The sequence below is a fragment of the Cuculus canorus genome, chromosome 7 (assembly GCF_017976375.1).
Source record: "Cuculus canorus isolate bCucCan1 chromosome 7, bCucCan1.pri, whole genome shotgun sequence".
Classification (NCBI taxonomy): Eukaryota; Metazoa; Chordata; class Aves; order Cuculiformes; family Cuculidae; genus Cuculus; species Cuculus canorus.
The window spans coordinates 35,450,259-35,472,282 of NC_071407.1; the positions used below are offsets into that span (position 1 = coordinate 35,450,259).

The 22,024-nt window shown below is 47.0% G+C and overlaps 1 protein-coding gene across 9 annotated transcripts in view; it reads right to left on the reverse strand.

The window, feature by feature from the left end:
• Window positions 1-22,024, reverse strand: part of ASCC1 (activating signal cointegrator 1 complex subunit 1) — a 42,669-nt gene that overhangs the window by 20,295 nt on the left and 350 nt on the right. For 3 of the 9 annotated variants that reach the window (XM_054072181.1, XM_054072187.1, XM_054072188.1), the window contains exons 2-8: window positions 19,469-19,590; window positions 18,136-18,235; window positions 17,127-17,224; window positions 15,559-15,737; window positions 8,176-8,312; window positions 5,839-5,958; window positions 1,851-1,975 (exon numbers count right to left, since the gene is read on the reverse strand). In XM_054072181.1, coding sequence (XP_053928156.1) covers window positions 1,851-1,975; window positions 5,839-5,958; window positions 8,176-8,312; window positions 15,559-15,737; window positions 17,127-17,224; window positions 18,136-18,235; window positions 19,469-19,577 — 868 coding nt within the window. In that variant the 5' untranslated portion in view covers window positions 19,578-19,590. Of the gene's footprint in view, window positions 1-1,850; window positions 1,976-5,838; window positions 5,959-8,175; window positions 8,313-15,558; window positions 15,738-17,126; window positions 17,225-18,135; window positions 18,236-18,501; window positions 18,639-19,468; window positions 19,591-20,506; window positions 21,849-21,880; window positions 22,023-22,024 lie in introns of those variants that run through there. The other 6 variants (XM_054072185.1, XM_054072189.1, XM_054072182.1 and 3 more) reach the window with 5 other exon arrangements.

A 22,024-nucleotide genomic window follows, 5' to 3' on the forward strand; every position in this document is an offset into this window, starting at 1 on the left:
CTCGAAGTACATGATCTGTTCTTTCCACAGGACCTCTGCCTCACTCAGCGAATATATTCAATACTTCTTTTTCATCTCCAGCATTAAGTATGAAGTCCCACTCACACCTAGCACGCTATTCAAATCTTGTATTGAATATAAAGTGACTTCTATGGCTGTCTGGGTAATGCTCTCACCGTGGTGTCTGAATGCCTCGCATGCCTTAGGGGGGGTGTTCAGAATACAGACTCATAATGCCAGACGCAGCTGCCCATCTGCCTCCCCTAACAGAGTGCAACATCAGCACTTGGGGCGCACATTTTCCCTGATCTTCAGGGCTTAGTTTGAGAGCAAAGCCTTGTCTTTTCAGGGTTTCTACCGCCCGAGGATGCTTATCTGACTTCAGTAGCAGTCACCCACAAAGTCTGCCGCTGGGTGCCCAGAAAAGCATAACACAAGCCACCTGCTGTTCTCACTGTCCACAGAGACACAAAGAGGCAGTGACTGGAGAATACCTGACATCAGCATCGCACAGAGGCCACTGCACTAGAAAAAGTCACGAAAAGCTACAGCATAACGCCGTTAAGCCTTGCAAACTACGCACCAGTGCCAGAGTGTATGCCTGTTTGCACGTGGAGAACAAGGCTGTAACAGACTACTCCTCCTTCAACACCATGCATCTGAGGGTGCTTACAAAATAGCACGGTAAGAGCAATGACACAGACGGCTAGAGCGGACAATGTTCTGGCAGAGAGAGCAGACACTATACAACAAACAATAGCTCACATTCAGCCTCACAGCCATCTCAATCTAATTTAACAAGAGAGACACTGGACTTGCAGTCCTAAACTAAAGGACAATCTTTAACTTGACCAAAGAGTCAAATTTTTGCCTGGTTTAAAGATGAACACAATACATTGTGTTGTTTCCGAGTTTCAGTTTAAGGCTGGGGCACAGAGAGCCCAAGACCTCACAGGGTACTTGAATGCATTCATAGAATGGTTTGAGTTGGAAGAGACCTTAAAGATCATCTAATCCCAATCACTCTGCCATGGGCAGGGACACTTCCCACTAGACCAGGCTGCTCAAAACCCCACCCAACTTGGCCTTGAACACTTCCAAGGACGGGGCATCCACAACTTCCTTGGACAACCTGTTTCAGTGCCTCATCAACCTCATTGCGAAGAATTTCCTCATAATGTCTAACCTAAATCTTCCCCTCTCCAATTTAAAGCCATTAGCCCTCATCCTATCACTCCATGCCTTTGTAAAAAGTCCCTCTCCAGCTTTCTTTTAGCCCCTTCAGGTACTGGAAAGTCACTATAAGGTCTCCTCAGAGCCTTCTCTTCTCCAGGCTGAACAACTCCAACTCTCTCAGCCTGTCTTCGTATAGGAGCTGCTCCAACCCTCTGGTCATCTTTGTAACCTCCTCTGGACCCACTGCAACAGCTCCATATGCTTCTTATGTTAAGGATTCCAGAACTGGACACAATACTTCAGGTGCGGTCTCACAAGAGCAGAATAGAGGGGCAGAATCACCTCCCTCACCTCCATTCATTCCTTTCTGGCTGATATCTTGTGAGGGCTACTGGGTGACAGCGTTTCTGAAGCCATGACAAAGAATCTTAGGGAAGATCCAGACAGTGCTGAAGGCAAGCCTGCCTTCTCCAGCTCTGCCAACTGCTTTTTCATTTTCTTTTAGTCTTTATTTAGTGACACCTCCCGGCAACCTTGTGGGTATTTTTGAGACTTAAGAAAAATAAAAATATTAAAAAAAAAAAAAAACCAGAAACATAAAAGCCACCAAAAGCCTTTCCTGTTCAGAGGTATTGATTTAAATGCATTTCTCAGTAAAGATGAGGGATACGCACCACCTGGATCTTTCCTGAAGAGCGTGTTCATGACCGTAGCGTGCAGTTTCACCCTATCCCATTCTTTAAGCATCAGGCCGGAGGCCACAAACCTTTCCACCAGCTGGTCAGCAATCACCTGCAATCTGGGAGGGCAAAAAGAGAAAGAAGAGAGCACAGCAAATCAAGGAGAGCCCTGCATTGTCAGCTTTTTGCCTTTCAGAAAGGGAGGGCACCATGTGTGAAATGAAGTCCCTGCACGCACACAGGGAAAGGGAGCTGCTCTGATGGAAAGCGAACAGAGCCATCAGGATTCAGCGCTAATGGAAAAAGTTCTGGCTGTTTCACAAAGCTTCCTCAGTGATCACTTCTGCCGCAAATACTCTGTGAAGAAGGGCAGATTTAGCATAGCAGAGAGTTTGCTCGCAGTGACAGATGTTCTTGGGATTTGGAGGATGTTTCTTTCTACTGCCAGAAAATACAATATGACTTTCCTTACAAATGCTTAAAAGCTACAGGGAGCATTTAGGGACCTCGACTCCTGGAAGGCTTGCACTGTTGCCAGTCTACAATCTGTACAGTGTACCAGGATGGATCTTGGACCTTCTCTGTGCCAAATAAGCAACCCAGTCACTGGACTTAATTTCTGGGAAAGGCCAGAACACAGTGATGGGGGGCACAAACCCACCCTGGTGAATGCTCCAGCTTCAGAGCTGCTGAGCAAGCAGAATCCAAGGATTTATTGGCACCTTCTTGTCTGGCCTCGGTCAGGGATGAAAGTGGCCATGGCTGCCTGGATCTGCAGGCAAAGCTGTCCTAGGATAGGGAGCAGGGGCAGGCAGGTGATCAGAGCAGCGCTCTCACATATCTTTACATCTAAAAAGCTGAAGGAACTTCCAGACTGCTGCTTTCCCTCAGAAAATTTCTGCAGTGACCCAGTCTTATTAAAAGCAGCAAGGATGTGCTAAAACAAGAGCTTCCTGTCCCTGGAAAACAAAGCAAGAGGGTAGGACTCCATGAAGAATTGGGGCTTCCCTCACTGTGAACGAGGGGTCAGACAGCTCTCTGTTCTACCAGGTCCCACCACTTCAGCATCTCAGCTGCAGCAGGAGACAGTACGTGGCCTCTCTGCAGCTGAGCCCTCAGAGTTCAGGTTTGCCACGCTCCGGAAGCCAGCTCCGACCCCACCGCTGGTTTTGCACTGCTCCTCTCAGGCTGCAAGCCCCCAAGGGATGATTTCAAGACTCTCAGACTACCACTATTCATGGTTTTCTACCACCTTCTGGCCTTACATCAGTGATTTTTAAAATTAGCAATGACAAAGATTAAATGAATATCATTACAGACAATACTAAAACAAATTAACAGAGAATAGCTGTGAAAATGGTGCTTTATTACGTTATAAAGTTAATCAAGGAAATAAAACAAATTAGAATGAATTATAATGGAAATTATTTGCCATGTGGGAGGCATCAGAGCATGATCCCTCTCAGTCTGAGCCATTGTATGTGCAGAAGGGCTTGCCAACCCCTAATTCTGTCTGCAGTTATGCAAGCTAAGTCAGGGTAAATCAAATCTCCTGCTTTACAGCTTAAGCTGATCAAGATCATACAAAGATCAGGAAGGAACTCCACCCCTCAGCCATGCCAGGAACTACGCAGAGCTAGCAAGATGTCTTATGTGAGACAGGAAGGCACACACCTCTTTCAAACACAGGCTGCAGCAGTCTGGATCCAGCACAGCAAACCACGTGGCTGCAGCTCTCCTCTAGCATTGGTCTTGTAGCTGAGAAACTCTGCTTTCTACCTGCTTTCCCCATTTCCCTAGGCAAAGCACAGCAGGTTTTAGCAGGCAAGAAGTGCATGGAGCTGCTCAGCAAGGATCCATCTAGCAGACCAGAAAATGGAGCAGAGTTTTCTGCAAGTACTACCATTTGTCCCATCCTTATAATCACCATTTGCCCAACGCTGTGTCTGCTGGCATCTCAAAGGAAGCAAAAGCAGCTTTCACTGCTCTCCATCAACATAAAAAATATCTTCTTTCCTCTCTGCAAAGCTAATGTTTTCTGGGTGCTTGCTAACAGCTAAGGAACAATGTTAGTGCCAGATGATTTAATCTGCAGGAGAGGGCAGGACTGGCCTGGGACAAGGACAAAAATTTACAATTGCTTGGCCTTCTTTGAGCATGCAAAAAGCAAAAAGGTGTTGTGGAAGAGAAGCCTGGCAGTCTCTTAGTGCCATGCAAAGCACAAGATCTGGGTTTATTCAAAATCTCAGCTAACAGATCTCCATGAATGACAGAGGAGACAACAACCCTTTCTTGGGGGGCAGATGGGGGTTTTTTCAGCTTCAAGACAAGGTGGGTTTGAAGGTCTCATTTCTCTCCCCTGCCAAAATCAGCCCTGAGACCTCTAATGCACATCAGCATCTTCCACTAGCGTTGTGGCTAAGCAGGTTCTCAGCAGAACGGATAAAGCTGGTATCTGAAGCAGACCACACTGCGAGTACCAACAATTCAAGCTGTCTCCAGACACAAGCAGACATCACTGCCTCACTTTAGGCCCTACTGACACTCAGGATTTCTCTACCAGCTCTTCAGCTTGCAGACTTATGTTCAGGTGTAAGTAGACTCACAAGCACTGCATCTCAGAGATGATCCAGAGGTTGGTGACTCAGGAGAAAAGAGACCCATACCTCAGCTCTCATTGCTGACACTTCAGACGCTTCCTATGACAAATTGACCAAAATGCATTTGGGTCATCCAGTGCCTGCCTTTGTCTTGTCTTCCTGAGTGCTTCTGCCTTGTTTCTCCCTGCACTTCTGTTCTGCCTCCTGGCTGATGTCTAGCTTGTCCTGGTTATCCACCCACCCTGTTTGTTTCATCTTGCCTCTTTCATGGTAGGACAGACTTCAAAGTGGAAGAGCCAAGAAGAGGAAAAGATTTCAACTCCTACTGCCTCCCAGCAATTCTTAGATTTCCATTTTCACACCCATTTCCTTATCCCACTTCCGATCTCTTACTTCAACACAGCCTTCAGTGTGTGGGTTCTAAGCAGCGCCCCCCCTTGCCAGCTCAGTCCCTGGGGAAAGGAGTTGCCAGAACACGTCCCTTCTTCCCTGAGCCAGTCCCTGCTCACAGCCTCTCTCCTCTAGCTGCACTACTTCATGCTCCTCTGCTAGCTCCTGCTGTCCTCTAGCAACGGGAACAGACAACAAAAGGGCAGCACTCCCAGAAAAAGAAAAGGCTAAGGCTCAGAGAAAGAAAGCTAAAGCTCTTGTGGCTACTCCCCTATTCTCTTTCCCACTCATGTCACAACCAGTAGCATGGAGTACAACAGCTCCTACATTTCCCCAATTTTCTGGAAAGCACTAAGAGAAAAGACATTGCTGCCACTGGTGATGTACTTGCCAAAAAAAGAGATGGAGGAAGGTTGTCCAAGACACCGCCATGCTGCAGGCACACCGATTGCAGAGCTACAGCCATCAGCCACAATGGTGAACAGCACAAAAACACACACTGACATCAAACAGGCATCCAGATTTCACACCAGCAGCTCAGAAGACAGAAATTTCACACTCAGTGCCTATTCCAGGCTGCTTGCACACACAAAAAGTAACTCTGTGACCAAGTCCTGCTTTTCTGAGGACCTTCTGGTGTAATTGGGTTTTAAGAATATGTAAGCACTGCAGAACGTGTCAGGCTGCCCAGATTAACCTGGATTGCAGGCTGGGAACTAGACAGCAGAGGTCAACTTGTCCTGCCTGCTAAACCATCTTGGGAGTATCTCCTTGGCCATCTCATCACCACGCGAGCCATGACACCATTACTTAGCCTGACAGACTGCTGCAGAAGTAAGTGAGATCTTTCAGCCACACCACCAATGACAAACACATCACTGCCTTAACCAGCTTAGGAAGCAAGAATGACTTAATCTTAGTGGCTGCTGGTCCAAGGACTGGGAGCAGTATCCACCAGCTCCAGAGGGCAGAAAGAAACGTGGGGAACTCACTTGTCCGAGCCGTCCTTCATGTGGACTTTGGCATAAAGAACATCTGTCATGGCAGGGTCGTCATTCATGTACTCCACTCCTGCAACCTCCACGGTCAGCGGCTTGCCTCCAGTAATTTGGCTAAAATGCAAGAAATCCCTTCTGTTGAAGAGCAAAACATCACACCTGCTTTTGAAATACAACTCATAGCACTACTCATGCACACACCAAGTATTTGGCTTTACTAAGGGAAAGATAGAAAAGACATTTTTTTTTACAGTTAAATGCAAATTTGAGGTTAAGCAGGACTTAAACGTTCTATAAACCGTATGAAGCAGTGAACTCCACCGAGGAGTTCTTCTTTTTCCCATATCTTTCAGGCTGTTTGCACTGAAAAAAAAAACCACAAAAGAGGCTCCCTAATTTCTAAAGCTTGAAGAGCTACAGCTACTATGGTCTCATCATCTTAAGAACTACTGTAAAAAAATTTAAATTCATACATTCAGTGTTTTAGACACACATTAAGTCAACTTGTCCATGTTCACAGGCCATCTCAGTGCAGAGATCTCCATTTACATTTCAGAAAGCCCATTAGCAGTAAACTGGTACCAGTTCTCATTCCAGAGAAGCTCCTGCCTTCCCTGTGAAGTCAGCGATCACGACGCAAAGTCTCCAACTTGTTGATTTCACAGGGAAAAGTATTCCATACAGAATGCAGCTTCAAGTACATTTCAACATACCCTTACTGGAAGTAAATAGAGCTGTTTTAAAATCAGCTCCAGCTACTCTTGCAGGAAGGCAAAACCGAAAATATGTGCAGGATACAATATGCACTCCCACACCTGCAAACACACTGTGAAATGTATCTGCTTCAAAACACGACGCCTCCTTGCCTTTCCCACCAGAACATCACAGGGAGGCAGGGCGCTGCAGTGAAAGCTCCCTGTTAGTAAGTCCTGCTGTCTCATTTAATGCCGAGGCCTCATGGAAAGCACAGGGAGCACCTGTGCAAGCAGACGTAATAAACGTGAGCTAACAGTGTGAGCATGACTTTGCTCTAACCTTGCTCACTTTTGTTCAGCTTGCCCGAGAGAATGCCCTTGAGAGTCTCGGCAAAGCTTCCCAGGTGGAATAAGGAGAGAATGATTTCTCTTCCAGTATGTCTACCGTGAGGAAACCAGCACAAGTGTAGTGCCATGCACATCATGCCGAATGTGCTTAAGGCCACGTATTCTAAAAAGGGTCAAAAAGAGCAACTCTACCTTCACACGGCCCTGCTAATGAACTCTAATGAAGGTTTATGTGGGTGGAAGGGAGCCTAAACTGTTTTCAAAATATATTTATTTGGGTATGGCAGAGGAAATAAGCTAAAGGTCACATTCAGTGTTGATTCCCCCTACGATAAAGGAAATGGAGGGTAAAGATTGATTTTCTCTGTGTCTGTCCAATACACTTATGAGGAAGCTGGCACATTCCAAATAATGCAGGCAGAGACTCCCCCTGGAAACACACTTGCCTTTCTGTCCAACAGCTGAACAAGTGGAGTTGTCATTTTAAAGGCAGAGGTGTGACTTTTGGACATGCTTTAATTCTCACAGACACAGCTGGTACAGCCTGGCTAATTCTTCATGCGCCGAGGCAATACACAGGTAAATAAATACATATAAAATCGAGAATCCGTGCTCTAAGTGCAAAGGCTTTGCAGAAATAAATAAATAAACCAATCCCTCAGGTCATCTCCAATTTCTAAGCTGAGCAGAGATAAACTAATTACAGTGTCATTCAACCACATTTAGAGCTAAAGCCCTAACATCTGCAGTTCAGTGCTAACAGGCAGCAAGAAAGCCCTGGTCCTGTAGCAGCACGGAACGCTTCAGACTGATTACTCACATGGCTCATGCTGGCTTCCCTGCACACAGCTCCCTGCATCAAGAAATGCATGTCAAGGACACCTCCGCATCTGCTCTGAGGCAAGAGGGAAGCAGCATGACAGAGCCCACTGCAGGCAACGTGCGAAGGTAATGCAGTTCGTCCCTCCCTCTGCAGCACGCAGCGAGCAACGGCAACAATTGCTCACACAGAAATAATGGGGATACGCATGAGAAAAAGAAATGAGTAGAGCAGGTTTCAAGGGAGTGCTGAGGGTTTGAGCTGAGCTGCACAATGCTGTTCAACCCTTTGTGACCACTTGGTGACCCCTTCTGCTCCTATTTGAAATGTTTCAGCCTTTTTTTAAATGTCTAGAGTTGAGATAGACTACTGATCTGCTTTTCTCTTTGCTGTCCCTTGTCAAAGACAGCTTTCTGCTTTTCCTCTACTTGTTCCCTTGCTGATGACATTCCTTTTTTTATCACTTACTCCACAAAGTCCTCTTTGCATTGCTGTAGGAGGCCACATGCTTTCTGGATCTCTTGCTCATTCAGAAGTACCAGCGTCCCAAGAGTCAGGTGAAGCTTTGCAGGGTTCTGGAACAGGCTGCTGGTGACCCCGTGATCCTACAAATCAGTCAACAAATCATATATAGGTATTTTATCTCGTACGCACACCCCTCCATCAGAGGGATAAATACTGCAGAGAGCAGGTAACAAGCCACTGGCATCAAACCTTTTATCTCTGCATCATTGGTCAGATTGGTAGCGATTTGAAGTTGAAATGAGAGACAAAATTTCACAAGCTTTGCGAGCAAGTGAGCTCAGCCTGGCAGGCGAGGCACAGCCCCCTGCTACATGCACACTCCCTACCTGCCTTTTCATCAGAGCTGCTGAACGGCAGCCTGGAAGCTCATTATGACAGGCTGTAACTCAAGAACAGCAGCACATACTCGTACAGGACTTCAAGAGGAGACCTCCACAGCTGTCAAAGTGGCAGCTGCCATCAGCAATGAACTCAACACAAGTCAGCACAGAAGTAAAACTTGAGTTAAGTCCATTTTTTGTGCAATAAAGCCAGAACCACCTGTAGTGACAAGCTCTAAATGGACTTTAAATCCTGTCTAAACACAGGTTGCACCTCACAACACAAGCACAGCTAATACCAGCTCTGATAATTACATTTTTCTTGCTCCCACGTGGCCTAGAGTTTGATGAGATGAACTAAGTTTAAATTCCCTTTATAAGAAGAGCTACGTGTTGTTGCTGGGGAAGAACGGTTCCCAGGTGGAGCAATGGTTACATCCAGCTTTAAAAAACATGCCCTTTTGTTCTAGAATATTTATAAAAATGCCCTGAGGATGGGCAACACACCCATATTAAAACAATTATTTCCACTTAGTGGCCATTTCCCACCAGCTCATTAAATAACCTCCCCGTTTAACTCCAGAAAAAAGCCAACACCATTTGCCAGGCCACTGAAGCCTTTCTCTGTCTGAAAAACGTCCACTGACTGAGAATGACAGCTTTGAAGTTTCTAGCTGTGCTTCACAGTTTGAAATAAAACCCTTCAGACTTTTAAACACTGCAGTATCTCAGCCCGTCAAGAGTTTAATGCCCCACATCTCACTTAGCATTTTTCAGGTCTGATGACTCCATACTCTACTTTACAGCAGTGCTTATGGGATGGATTAGAGACTAGCCAGCCTGCAACATGGGGCTTGCTCCCGCAGCCACAGGCTGGCAAAGTGTGGTGGGCCCCAAAAGACAGACAGCGGGTACAGACCTCCTGCTAGTTACTTTATCGCTGACTGAACCCCCAAATCATACCATGCTAGCAGCAGCATAGCTTGTTGCAAACCTCAGCACCATGCGGCAGCCAAACAAGCACCGACTGACTGTCAGGCACCTCAAGAGCTGAGGAAAGAGGGGTGGCTCCAATTCACCTCTCCCTACCTTCCCCTCTCTGTGGTAAAAGCTTTTCGGCTGCCTTCAATTCATACTGCTGTTAACATACATGACAGGACATGATTTCTCTCTGTCAGCCTTTTTTCTGTAACAGTATGCAAAGGCAGAGGATATTTGGCCAATCACAAAACAATAGCCCAGGTAACAAAAACAGGGAGAAAGTTGCATTTTTCCTTGTGGATGACCAGCCGATGTCACTCCCACAGTGTGCACGGATGAGGTACAGTAACAAGAAAGTAGTTCACAGGTCAGAAAGCAAAAGCCCTACCCTCCTTCTCTATGATTTGCACTGTAAACAGCAACCTGCCCCAAAAGCAGCGTTTTCCTCAGAGCTTTCCAACACCTGACTGTGGGCTGAGAGCTGACAGAGTGATGGCACAGCACCTCCGCAGGCCACGCCACCGCTGCTGGGGAGATTACCAGGGAAGAGCAGTACACAGTGAGCAGGCCAAGACCTAGATAATTCCTCTGGTTTCCTCCCTAGTATTTCAAAGAGATCCTAAAAACCCTGCTGACACCCCTACTCTTTTGCAGGCCGGCAGATCCCGCTTCTCCCATGCAGAAAACAGATAATATGTCAGAGAGAGCTCTCCCTGGAACAGGCAATGTTTCTGCAGGTGTCTTAGCAGCCCCCCATGGCTGGATGCTCCTCTCAAAAAAGATTGAACCCACCTATCCTACTCCAAGATTAGATATTCTACCAGGAATCAGTGTGTTACCTCACGGGAAGCTGCCCTGTCCAGTGGTATTACTTTTCTCAATCTGACCAGCAGGGCAAAATAACAGCAACATACAGCCTAGAAATACATGTTCATAACCACCGCTAAGGAGGAAAAAATCACATCCTTCTCCAGGGAGAACGAGCTCAAGAGATGTGACCTTATCAACATTGTGATTTTGGGCTTTATGGATATCTTCCAAACACCTAAGAACCCTCTCAAGGTAAGCTACAACCACAAAAGCGGGACTGACAAGTGAGATTCAGCATCAGAGATGGGCAGAGGGACCCACCGTGATCTACGCCATGCGCTCTGAGTGTCTCTCAGCAACAAGCTCTTCTCTCATCTTTTTCCTCTCCCCTGAAGGTGGGCACTCCTCACAGCACAGGTCGCAGTGGCTTGGGGCAAGTGGTGGCTTCCAGCCCTGCTGAAAGCAGAGCACTGGATTAGGAGCAGCCAGGTGTCACAGCTCGGAATCCCCATATTCCACAGGGGAGTCTGAAAGCAGCGTATTTGCAGGAACTCGCTGGCAGATACAAACACATGAACCAGACTCTACCGTCTCTAAAAATTTATTGTTTAAACTAGGGTTCTCTAAGGATATACTGAGAGAAAGGATGAACGCCTCTTTACGCACCATCCGGACGTGATGTTTGTCTGTTACAGCTTATGCCTCTCCCTAACCCCTGTCATGGTCAAAACTGTAACCACTCATTTCCACTCAGCCTTAAAACTTCTTTTTTTTAACTCCTTCCTGCTACTTAGACTTCTACATTTGCTTCAATCCTTTAGAAGGGACTCAGAAAGGGTTTCATCTGGAGTCTTCACCTCTCTCTGCAAAGCCCAAGCACACTGTTCCTACAAATCTAAGGCTCTGTAGTAGGGAAATCATAGAACACAACACATTTCAGGCTTTCAACGTGACAAGACAAAGGATCAAACTCCTTAGCTCTTCCTCCCTGGCTGCATCCTCTCTACTGTCTTACAAGCTTCCAATATTTGCAGACAGCTTTATGTTTCTGTCTTTTTTCTTAATAGCACAATACCGCATGCCAGCTCTGTGCCCTCTCTCACCCTGATCCACAAACAAAGGAGCAAGCCAGAAAAACAGCACTTCCTCAGAACTGACTGATGAGCTGCAGGCTGAAAAACCCCCTCCCATTTTCTGTCCCTTTCACTCTGAGATATAGTACCTCATTAACGATATTTGATATTTACAGGTTGCCATATATATTACAGCAACCATATTTCTTTTCCCTGCTACATCTGCAGCCTGTTAAGGCTGCAAATGCTGCGTTTGCACAGTTCTGAAAGACCCAACTGTGATTTTTTCACAGCAATATTACTGCAAAGTCTCTTGCCTTTTCCACCTGCATACTCAGACAGACGTTTCAGTTCTCCTTGCTCTGACACCTACACGACTGTGCAAGGAGACTTCCAAGGTCATCCAGTCATCCGCACCACGTCCGTAATGAGCCTGTCCAGGTGAGCCACCTCCACATATTTATATTAAATCAGCCTCCAAGGAGCCCCCCTTTGGCCCCACTTCATTGCCTGGCAGTCCTGACCGTACAACAGCCTGAACGACACCTGAAGTGTTCTATATTTCAACACACAGTTCATCTGGTAAAAGGTCTTAAACACACACACAAAAAAAAAGTTAGAAAGCACACAGCAACCAACATAACCCCATGCTATAAAATATAAATGAATGGTTGTCACGGTAACTGCTTCAGAGAGAAAGAGAGTTCCTCACAAATGCTCAATGACCAGAAGAAATCCTCATACACACACACACCTGGTTCTTTCCTTTTCTTACTGTTATTACCAAGCTTCATTCAAAGACTGGAGTTTACCTAATCCTGTAATGTTTTGCACCAGCAAACTGCAACAGGAAGAGAAGTGCGCAACCCCTGTCACTGAAACCTATTCAGATTTCTCCAAGTATCCTGAGAAATCCTGTTGCTTTGGACAAACCTATAAGGTCTTTTATTGCTCTGTGAGGCATCGTTTTGAATTACTGTTTTTCATTACTGATGTGCTTTCTAGCAGACCCTGCTGTGAGATAAAGTGGTATTAGAGTGGCATTACTGGCTGGCAGAGTGATTGAGAGACATGCGGGGCTGCAATATACTCCTTGAACTAACAGGCAGTGATATATCTAAAAACCCTTTTGCTAATGCCCGGAGAAGGAAGGGCAGAAAAATAAAGCATCGTATATTCCTAGGCGAATATATGCAAACCCTCAAATACCTGCCACTGACTGAATTCCACATTTCAAACTAGAAATTGAAACTTGAGAGGTGATGCTAGCAGTATCAGGAACATTTCAGGCCCTCCTGAGAGGCACAGGGCACCGAGAAGTGCTAACACGATACTGCAGCTCCCAGGCTGGGGTACATCATGTCAACACAGCATGAAGGGCAGGAACAGACCCAGCGTTTCTGCTTGCCCCCACACAGACGTGTCCTGCTGCTGGGCAGCTCCAGCTGCCACCCTTTTTGTGAGATCCCTGGAAGCTCCTTGATGATCCAGCAACCACCAAAGGAACACTACATCTTGAATGCTGTGCTCTCCTGGAGGTATTGCTGCTACCGGTGCTGGGAGGACTCACGTCTGGGTGCTGGTTCTGAGCACAGCTCAAGTTCGAGCTTACTGAACATATCTATTAGGATGAAATGTGTTTCCACACACAGATCCATGCTGCAGGATCCCTAACCACAAAACCGAGTCTTACAGGACTCGGTGTCATCCAGACACAGAACAAAAACACTGCAGGAGAGACAGAAAGAAAAGGCAAGAGGAGTTAAACATAACGTGACAAGCCTGGTCAGCAGTGGTCTCAGCACTCCTCTGACCAAGCTTGGGTTTCTGCAGCTCTCTAGAGAGGAGCATACAAAAGTCTGCAGATGTTCCCAGGCAGCTCCTTCGGAATGTGACTGACAACGGTGGGAAAGCACCAAGATATTTATGAACACATTTCTAAGTGGATGGCAGACGCCCCTGCCTACCCAGGGATGCAAACTGATACTTCAGAGTGAGCAAGAGACAAACAATGAGACAGAGACAGATTAGGAGGGGCCTGGAGAGCAAGAAAGACCACCAACCGAGGCTGGGCTAATGGAGGGCTGCTGAGATGCAAACAAACCAGCAGGCAGGAAAAACAAGTGCTCTGCAAGAAGGGCTAGACCCATGTGAGGCCAGTGTATTGCAGGAATAAAACCACAGGATGAGAGCATGGACAACAGCATTAGCTGCAAAGACAAATAAAAGAGGTCACATCTTAGAGATGTGACACTGGAAGGTTCACCTTACAGCAAGGCAGCCTGGGAGCCAGAACCCAGCAAGATATATGGGATGATACTGAGGGGACTGCTCCACGCAGCAGGCAGGTCTGGGTTTGCTGTCCACAGGGAGAGACAAGAGGGATCCACAGGATCTGCTGGCAGACAGCGAGGTGGAGGAGGAGAATCAGTGGAGTCCAGGATGCCAAAACTTCAAGCACAGCCAGGCCAGCCACATCTAAAAGGACTGAGAGGTTGAGTGCAATCAAACAAAAGGACTGTGGCAGCCACAAGCCCAGGGAGAAAGGGATAAAGGGCAAGAGAAATACCAGACTGAAGGTGGTGCTCTCAGTCCAGGGCAAACGGCATGAACAGCCAGTACCAGAACCCCATGCTGAAGTTACTGGCCCCTTGAAGAGCTGCTTTGTTCCCCATAACTTTGGTGTGTCCCCACACAACGGCTGGAACTAGGAACCAACAGAGGGTGTCAGGCCACCACTGAGGTCCAGCATCCTCTGTCCAGCCAACACTTTCTCAGGCTGTTTCCATGCCTCTGCTTTCAGAGCTTTCCTTCAATAAAGGAAAGCTTTAATAAAGGTAGCTGCTGCATGGGGATAAACGACTGAGCCAGTGGTATCCTCCTAGCTTTAGGATGCTCATGGCATTACACTGGTTGCTAAACCCTGGATCTGTTGGCCAGTTTCAGTTGTACTTAACATCAGGTGGAAACCTGAGTGGTAGAAAATTCCTAAGATGTCTTTGAAATGGGCAGCTGAGTGGAGAAGAGGGATTAAATCAGAAGTGCCAGGAAAGGCAAGACTGCAAAGCCAGCTCGGTTCTGCTCTTAGTGATGAGACAACTGACATGGAAGTGACCACAAAAACTTGAGCAAGAACTCCTGTCTCCCTAGATAACATATAATTCACACCCACAGCATGAAGACACAGGAAACCAAACTTCTTTAGCTGTGCTATCTGCAAGATCATATTTTCCCCTTTGAAAGGCACAAGCAGAAGTGATGGACGTGAAGGTAATAATATCAGCCCACAAACCCCTGCTGCATATAATGCAGTGAACCCTGCAGCGGTCACAAAGGGGACCTCTTCTCTCTTGCCCAGAGATGTCCTCCCAGCTCTCAGAAGACATGGCAATTTAATAATACCATTCCCACCCCTCAGTCAGGCACTGCACGCTGAAAATAGAAGCTGCCAAAATAGAAGCAAATAAACCAAGGAGTACACAGCTTTCACTTCATTCTGTTCCTCCTTTCCATGTGCCTCATTATTTCCTGCTGCTCTCAGTGTAAGATCTAAAGGCAAGTAGGAGGGACTGTCAGCGCAAAGTCTCATGGGGAAGAAGGGAACCAATTAGATTTGCAGGATGGCATGTGCTACCAAGTTATTTCTTGCTCAGCTCCAGTAACATCACACATATTCCTTCACTGTCAGTAATCAAAAGAAAAGAAAAGTGAAACAAAAGCAGCAGCAAACTTGTGAATTCCTACCTGGTTTCACAGTTATGTATAAATCATATAGAATATAGAAAGATCCACTACATTATTTAGTGTCTTTCCTATTAAAAACATGAAAACCATCAAAAAAAACCTAACTCTCTTTTGAATCTTAGATGTCCTCCCACCAAAGAAAATCTCTAAGGAAAACAAAATATTTTGCTAACAATTTACTAAGTAAGCCATTCTACATTCCAGGAGATTTCACAAGAGCACTCAACAAATTCACGGCAGATCCGCCAACTTAAGTAAAAGGCCTGTTAAAAATAGATTCCCAGGAAACAGAATAGAATAAGGCCTTGAGGGTAAACAGCAAAAAGCTATCTCAATAAATGAAATGACACTCTGCTGAAGGGCTTCCACGTGAGCTTAATACTCATGTGGATCCTTACCTTGGAGCATTTCTCCAACACCTCCTCCTTGAACTGCAGGAACTTCTCCTGGATGGCAGGCTGGTTGAGAGCGAAGGACAGGAAGTGTGTGAAGGGCTGCTTCTTACGGAAGCTGTCCAGGAGAACATCGATCCGTGTTCGGGCAGAGATGACACCACTGCGATGCTGCCCTGTAATCACTACAAGGAAACAAAGCAATATTTGCATGGTTTCTGCAAAGCTGCAGTGACACAAGACACCCACCAATAAAGAGTAATTGAAGGGATCATGATTTTGCACAATATTTACCCAGGCATTTTAAAATATCAATATTGGAGGCTATTGTGAAGTAAGAGCATTTCACCCAGGAGATGTCAGCAGGGAATTAGAAAAACCTGCACAGCACCACCTCTCTACTGTCAGACCTGGACTCACTGAAGAAGTGACAGGAATTAAAATCACCAACCATGCACAGAGAAATCTTGCCAGACTCCCTGCTTGACTTAGAATGCCTGGCATGGCTGTGCTTTTCTCTATAAAGACAAGATGATGCCATACAAAGTATCCCCCTGCTCTCAAGAAAGCCAGCTCTGTGTGTCTGAAAAACAATAACTAAATCTTCAGTGGCCCTTCAGATTTCTAGAGTATTCCAAGTTCTCACAGTGAGAGTGAAAATGAAAAGAAAATCTATCAAAGATCAAGACAGTCTATATCGTTTGTGCACACACTTAAAGCCACCAAACAGAGGACACTCGAGCTTGATAGGAAAGAAATGTGAGGAGCAAAATTTTCTTGACTTTCTACTATTGCATGTTTTCAACATCTCTCAACCTTCCTAACAGTCCTTCACAGTTCTCGGGAAGAAGTCAAGATCCACTTATTGCAGAGTACTGCCATGTTCCTGTGCGACAACACAGCCAGATTCACTCCCCCCTCACAGCTCTGTCATGAGTGTAACTGTACACCGTGCCAATCACCCAGAGCGTGCGAACGGGGCCGTCCAGAGAGCTGCTTAGGCAAAACCTGCATGGGTCAGCCCTTACAAGCAACACCTCCCTTATTTTTAAGTCACTGGAAGTGATGAGAAGGAACAGACGGTACAAGAAAGCTTGCTCTCACTATTGGGATCAAGTGACAACACCAGGAAGGCGGCAACGTCATCAAAACACTTCTCATATTAAAGCAGACGCTGAAGTTCATTTCATGCATAAATACACAACACAGCAATTTCTTCTGGATGTTACAGCTTCATTGATGGAAATGGCATTAATTTAAAACTAACAAACAAATCAAACCCCCTGTAACTCATTCAGGCCCAAAGCCCTTAAGCCAGTCATTTAAGACCCAGTGAGACTATTCAGAGACTTAAAATAAACCTTCATTTTCCAAAAAAAAAACTTTATACTGTTTTACAAGGCCGTATAGACAGGAAAAAGAAACTCAAAAGAAAAGCGAAGTGATTTTTCAAAGGCCATAAAGTAAGTCAGTGCCATGTCAAAAGCAGGAATTAAAGGAAAAACACCTCCTGCGCCCCTTCCCCACACAGATCATGTCTGTGCCAGAGCTGATTTTTTGCACATTAAGCTCACCGATTTCTCCTTCCACCCCAGGCTTGGGAATGCTGATGGAGGTTCGAGTCTCTGTTTCCAGTCTCTTCTTGGTTTCCCCTTTCTTCCCAATGATGTACCTGGAGGCATAGAAGTGCAAGACAGTCACTCACACTGCATCATTCGGCCACCCTCCATCACCTGTGTCCAGCCTGCAGGTTAACCATGTCACAGACAGACCAGGCTCCGAGCTGGCTCCAGGTAGCTGGGTCCCCCCAAACTCAGAATCTCCATGCCAGAGGGATGCACGCACTCAGCTCCATGGGCAGGCCCCAGTCCAGGCTCTGTGCGTGACCAGCCCAGCACCGTGGGACAATGTTGAGCCATGGCTCACAACTGGCTTAAGCTAAAATACGTCAATCAGTCCACGACAGCTCTGCCTGGCTCATCCTGCCCCAGCTTATTCCTCAGCTGATCCCTTTTTTCCACTACGCCAAGAAACTAAGGGCTCTTTTCTGCTTTGTGCTTTGCCCAAAGTGGTTATTTGCCAGTGTCCAAGCACAAAACAGAATGCTGCTTCTTCTCTACACCTCAGCAAAACTATTCCCCCGATAAAACTGTCAGAAATAACTAGATAAAGCCTTGAACACTACAGGCTCCCCAGTAAACATCAGACTCGCGTTAACAGTCAGTTCCAGATGCGTGTGCTTTCTCTCAAAGCTTTCAGAAAGCTCTGTCCCAGTTCTTCCTTCCTTTCTCCCACCCTCCTCGATGCTTTCATGTTCAAGGGAAGAGATGCTCAAAGACTCTCCTCCCAGCAAGAAAGCACCACCTGCTGTCTCTGTCACAGGGATGGTTCAGAGTCAAGTGTGGCACAACTGGGCTAAAAACACATTGCCAATTTTCCCCTCCACACGCTACAATCCACATCCACAAAATGGAATACATTTCAGAGATCCGGTACTTAGCCCGACCTCAAAAAAAATATTCTGTGCTCAACTGTTTCCTCAGCCGGTGGCAACTCAAATAAACCAGAAACACAGAGGCTCACTTGTACAACAGGCTGGGAACCTCCACTCTGCTCTGGAAGCCTTTCTCTGTCTCTTCCACCACAAAGGTATCACATGGCTCGTCCGCACAGTCACCAGGGCCTACCAGAAAAAAACAACAAATCTCGCTCAACCTCTGTACAGTCCGGCAGTGCTTTATGTAGGATAAGAGTCTCACAGCTGCATTTTCCCAAAGTTAAATAAAGGAAGAAATGGGCTCCCCTCTGATGCAGCTAATTGCCTTTTGTTTCAACTCACTACCAGCTCCAGAAAACATAATGACTGCTTCTAAACCTGCTGGGCTGGGAGGCGTAAGAAAGCAGTAGTTACAGCCCAGGTTTTCTCTCAGCTGGATGTTGTGCAGTTACCAAGTAGGAATGATCCCCTCTCCTGGCAGGGTGGAAGCCACTGGCCCATTCAGAGACCCGAGCAGGAATTTAAAGTTGCGGAAGAACATCGATAAGAGATGAAGATGGTTTTACTTCAGGGGTTCAGATACAGCATTCTGGAAAACAGAAACATTCTCACACCCTCGGCATGGAGGCGCAGATGCTCCTTTCATCTGTGGCGTATTCAGTCATGCCTGTTGGGACCAAACAGGACTGCCAGAAAGAGGCCATGGTTTCTGCACCCTCCCAACACACATAGGGACAAATTTGGGTGGCAAGCAGCTTAGTAAAGCTTTGTTGAATCTACTGAAAGGCAGGGTGGAGAGACAACAGGGCACAACAGCCATGACCCTTTCCATGTGAGAAATAACAACTGAGCTTTTCTGTGCCCACAACTCACAAAGAACTATAACAAGTGTACAGGCAGAAAGATAAAGTAAAATACATGAGGACAGGAAGAATTCTGCCCCCCAAACAGGTAACACCTTCCAAAAGCCACAATATAAGAGGCTAGTTCTTCAAGAGCCAAATGCTGCAAACACAGAGGATTTTTAGGGAACAGTTCCCACTCCTGCTGTCTCTGCAAATAACCCCTCTACTGAAAAGAAAGGCAATTCAGGAACCTGGGGAAACAGATCTACAGAGCTCACTTTTTTTCCCTCTTTCCTGGAGATCTTTCCCAGACAGCAAACATAACTAACAGTCAGCAGCACAATCACCCAAGTCTATGTCAGGTAAGCAAGATTATGTCTACTCCTTGGTCAGCAACGTCATCAGGGACCAAAGCAAAACTTCCCTTTGAACATCTCCCTCCACTGCACAGGCAGGTCCTCAAGTACATAGAGATCGCAGAGAGAGCACCAAGAGCTAGGACCCTGGTGTTGATGCTTTCATTTGCAGCACATCCCAACAGCACTGTGGTCACCTCTCGTGACACGATATTTACCTGCACAGAAATCACCCTCTTCCTCCTCCTGGTAGGCCTGCTCTTGGATGAGATTCTTCCTGTATATTCGCCCCCCGATCCTTATCAGAGTGGGCCGCAAAACGTCCATCCCGCTCCTCCTCCTAGCGCAAAAAACAAAGGCAGCCTGATAACTGGTACCAAGGAAAGGTAAACTGCGAAGTTTCCTTGAGGATAATTTGTAAGAGGCACCAGGGGAACCCTGAGGTGCTCAGCAGTAAAGAGCAAGCAGTAAAGAGCAAGCAGTAAAGAGTCTGTGCCTCCAGCAGAAAAGTAACTCCTCCTGTACGCACGTACAAGGTTTCATAAAAGCAATACCTTCTCACACCTTATGTCACTCAAAGTACTCAGACTGAACTCTTTGTCAGCTAATAACACACAATCAGGTAAAACCAGGAAAATTTACAATAAGTAAAAAAGCACCAGAGGTTTTGTCCCTGCAAGGCCAGCAACTGTCTACCACTCTCCCCAAAAATCACAGGTTTTAACTAAAACTCACAGTCAGCATGCTGTTTTACAAGATTTGGAACAGTTTTCTTCTCAATGTTTTCCACAGCTGCAGAGCAAAGAGATCCCAGCCTCTTACAAGGAATGCCCTACACCACCACCCTCTCTCAAAACGCCTGCCGTCCCCCACTAGTTTATCAAAGGCCTAAGGAGCTTTGCAAAAGCAAACCCAGTTCCCTGGATCTGCTGGGAGGCAGCTGAGGAAAGAAAATAGCACTCCAAGGGGTCCATGAAGGTTGGCCTAAGTGATTACACCTCCCACCTTCCATCTCAGGGCACTGGGATAAGTTTGAGGTGTACACTCCGCTGCCTTGAGTCACAGCTTTCTACAGTGGAGAACATCCCAAGCAACAGAGCGACCCAAAGAATTGACAGGGCATCTGTCAGGGACTTCACATCTTCAGGACTCAAATTTCTGCATTGAAATTGTAAACACTGGGATGGTTCAGTTTGCCTTGGTTTTAAAACAGAAATTCCTGTTACTTAGAAAACAGTCTCCCCCCAGAAATTCACCTTTGTAAGGTTCACCTGTCCACTACAAACGAACTCGACAGGAAAACATTGAGAGCTTGCCTTTGAAGATGAAGGTCTGACACAAAAAAATAAGACTAATGCAACAGCTCGGGACCCAAGAGTGGGAGGGAAGAGACAGAGAGATGGTCATAATGTGTTCTAACCTGTCACAGCAAGACAAGCCTCAGCTCAATTGCTCCACTCAGTACGAGTGGATGTGTGTTCAAACAGAGACATTTTCTTACTCTTGGTCAGAAAATGTCAGAGTGGAGTTCACATCAATGCAACGCACCAGCCCACGGCACTTCGTGAAGTAGTTTTTAATCTGGTAACACCACCACTGTGCTGGACCACCTAACCCATTCCCTGCGATTTCTGCCTCTTCCCAAAGATCCAGTTGGTACTCAAAGGAACCCCTTTTTTGTTGGTAGAAGATGCAAAAGCAAAACTGAGGGAGTAACTAATAAAAAGTTACAGGCACAGCCTCGGGTTTTCTTTGTGACAGACCTTATGTCTTTCACTGGATTCATCATAAGGCATCAGGTTTGGAAGGTTAACACTCTTCCTCCCAGTTAAAACCCCGCCTTCTGAAATTACGCACAACCACCTGAACCTACATTTGAATAAGGCATTAGGGAATAAGGCTGATGTGAACCATGCACAGTGGAAGTCAGAACACCACATGAAAAAACACACTGTTTTTGAAGCTTTTTTTGTTTCCACACAGGCTTGCTTTTTCCTTTCTAAACTGCAGAGCTGCCACCAAAATTTTTTGATGTAGGACTTTTAAAGAACATGAGTGCGACTGCATAACAACAAGGCTCTACACGGTGCAGGTGGGGAAGACGTTGGGGAGGCACAGGACAGTGAAGAGACAGCAGGGACAGGAAGGCGCCGGGGAAGCATGGGGCAGCAGAGGGGGCACCCCGGGGAGCCCTGGGAAATAAGGAGGCATGAAGCAGGGGAAGGGCACCGGGCAGGCAGTGAGGGGCAGACAGAGGGAGAGAACGGACCAACTGGTGAGGGGGCAGCAGGGAGGCACCGAGCAGGCACCACACAGTGGGGAGACAGCAGGGAAGGCACCCGAGAGGCACAGGGCAGTGGGCGGACACCAAAGGGATGGCGGGGGAGCATCGGGAAGGCACTGGGAGAGGCCCACGGAGGGCAGCGGGAGGGCATGGAGCAGTAGGCAGACACAGAAAGGATAACGTGGGGGGGCACCAGGAGGGCACGGGGCAGTGGCGAGATACCGGGAAGGCAGCAGGGGGGCACGGAGCACCGGGAAGGCAGGAGGGCATAGAGCAGCGGGCAGACAGCAGGTAGGCACCGGGCAGGGAGGTGAGGCGCCGGGAAGGCACAGGCCTATGCGCATACACCGGAGAAGTAGCTGCAGGGACACCAGGAAGGCAGGAGGGCACGGGGCCGTGGAGCGGTGCCAGAAAAGCACCGGGAGAGCACGGGCGGGGGGAGGAGCACCAGGAGGGCGCGGGTCGAGCGGCACGGAGCTCACACAGCCCT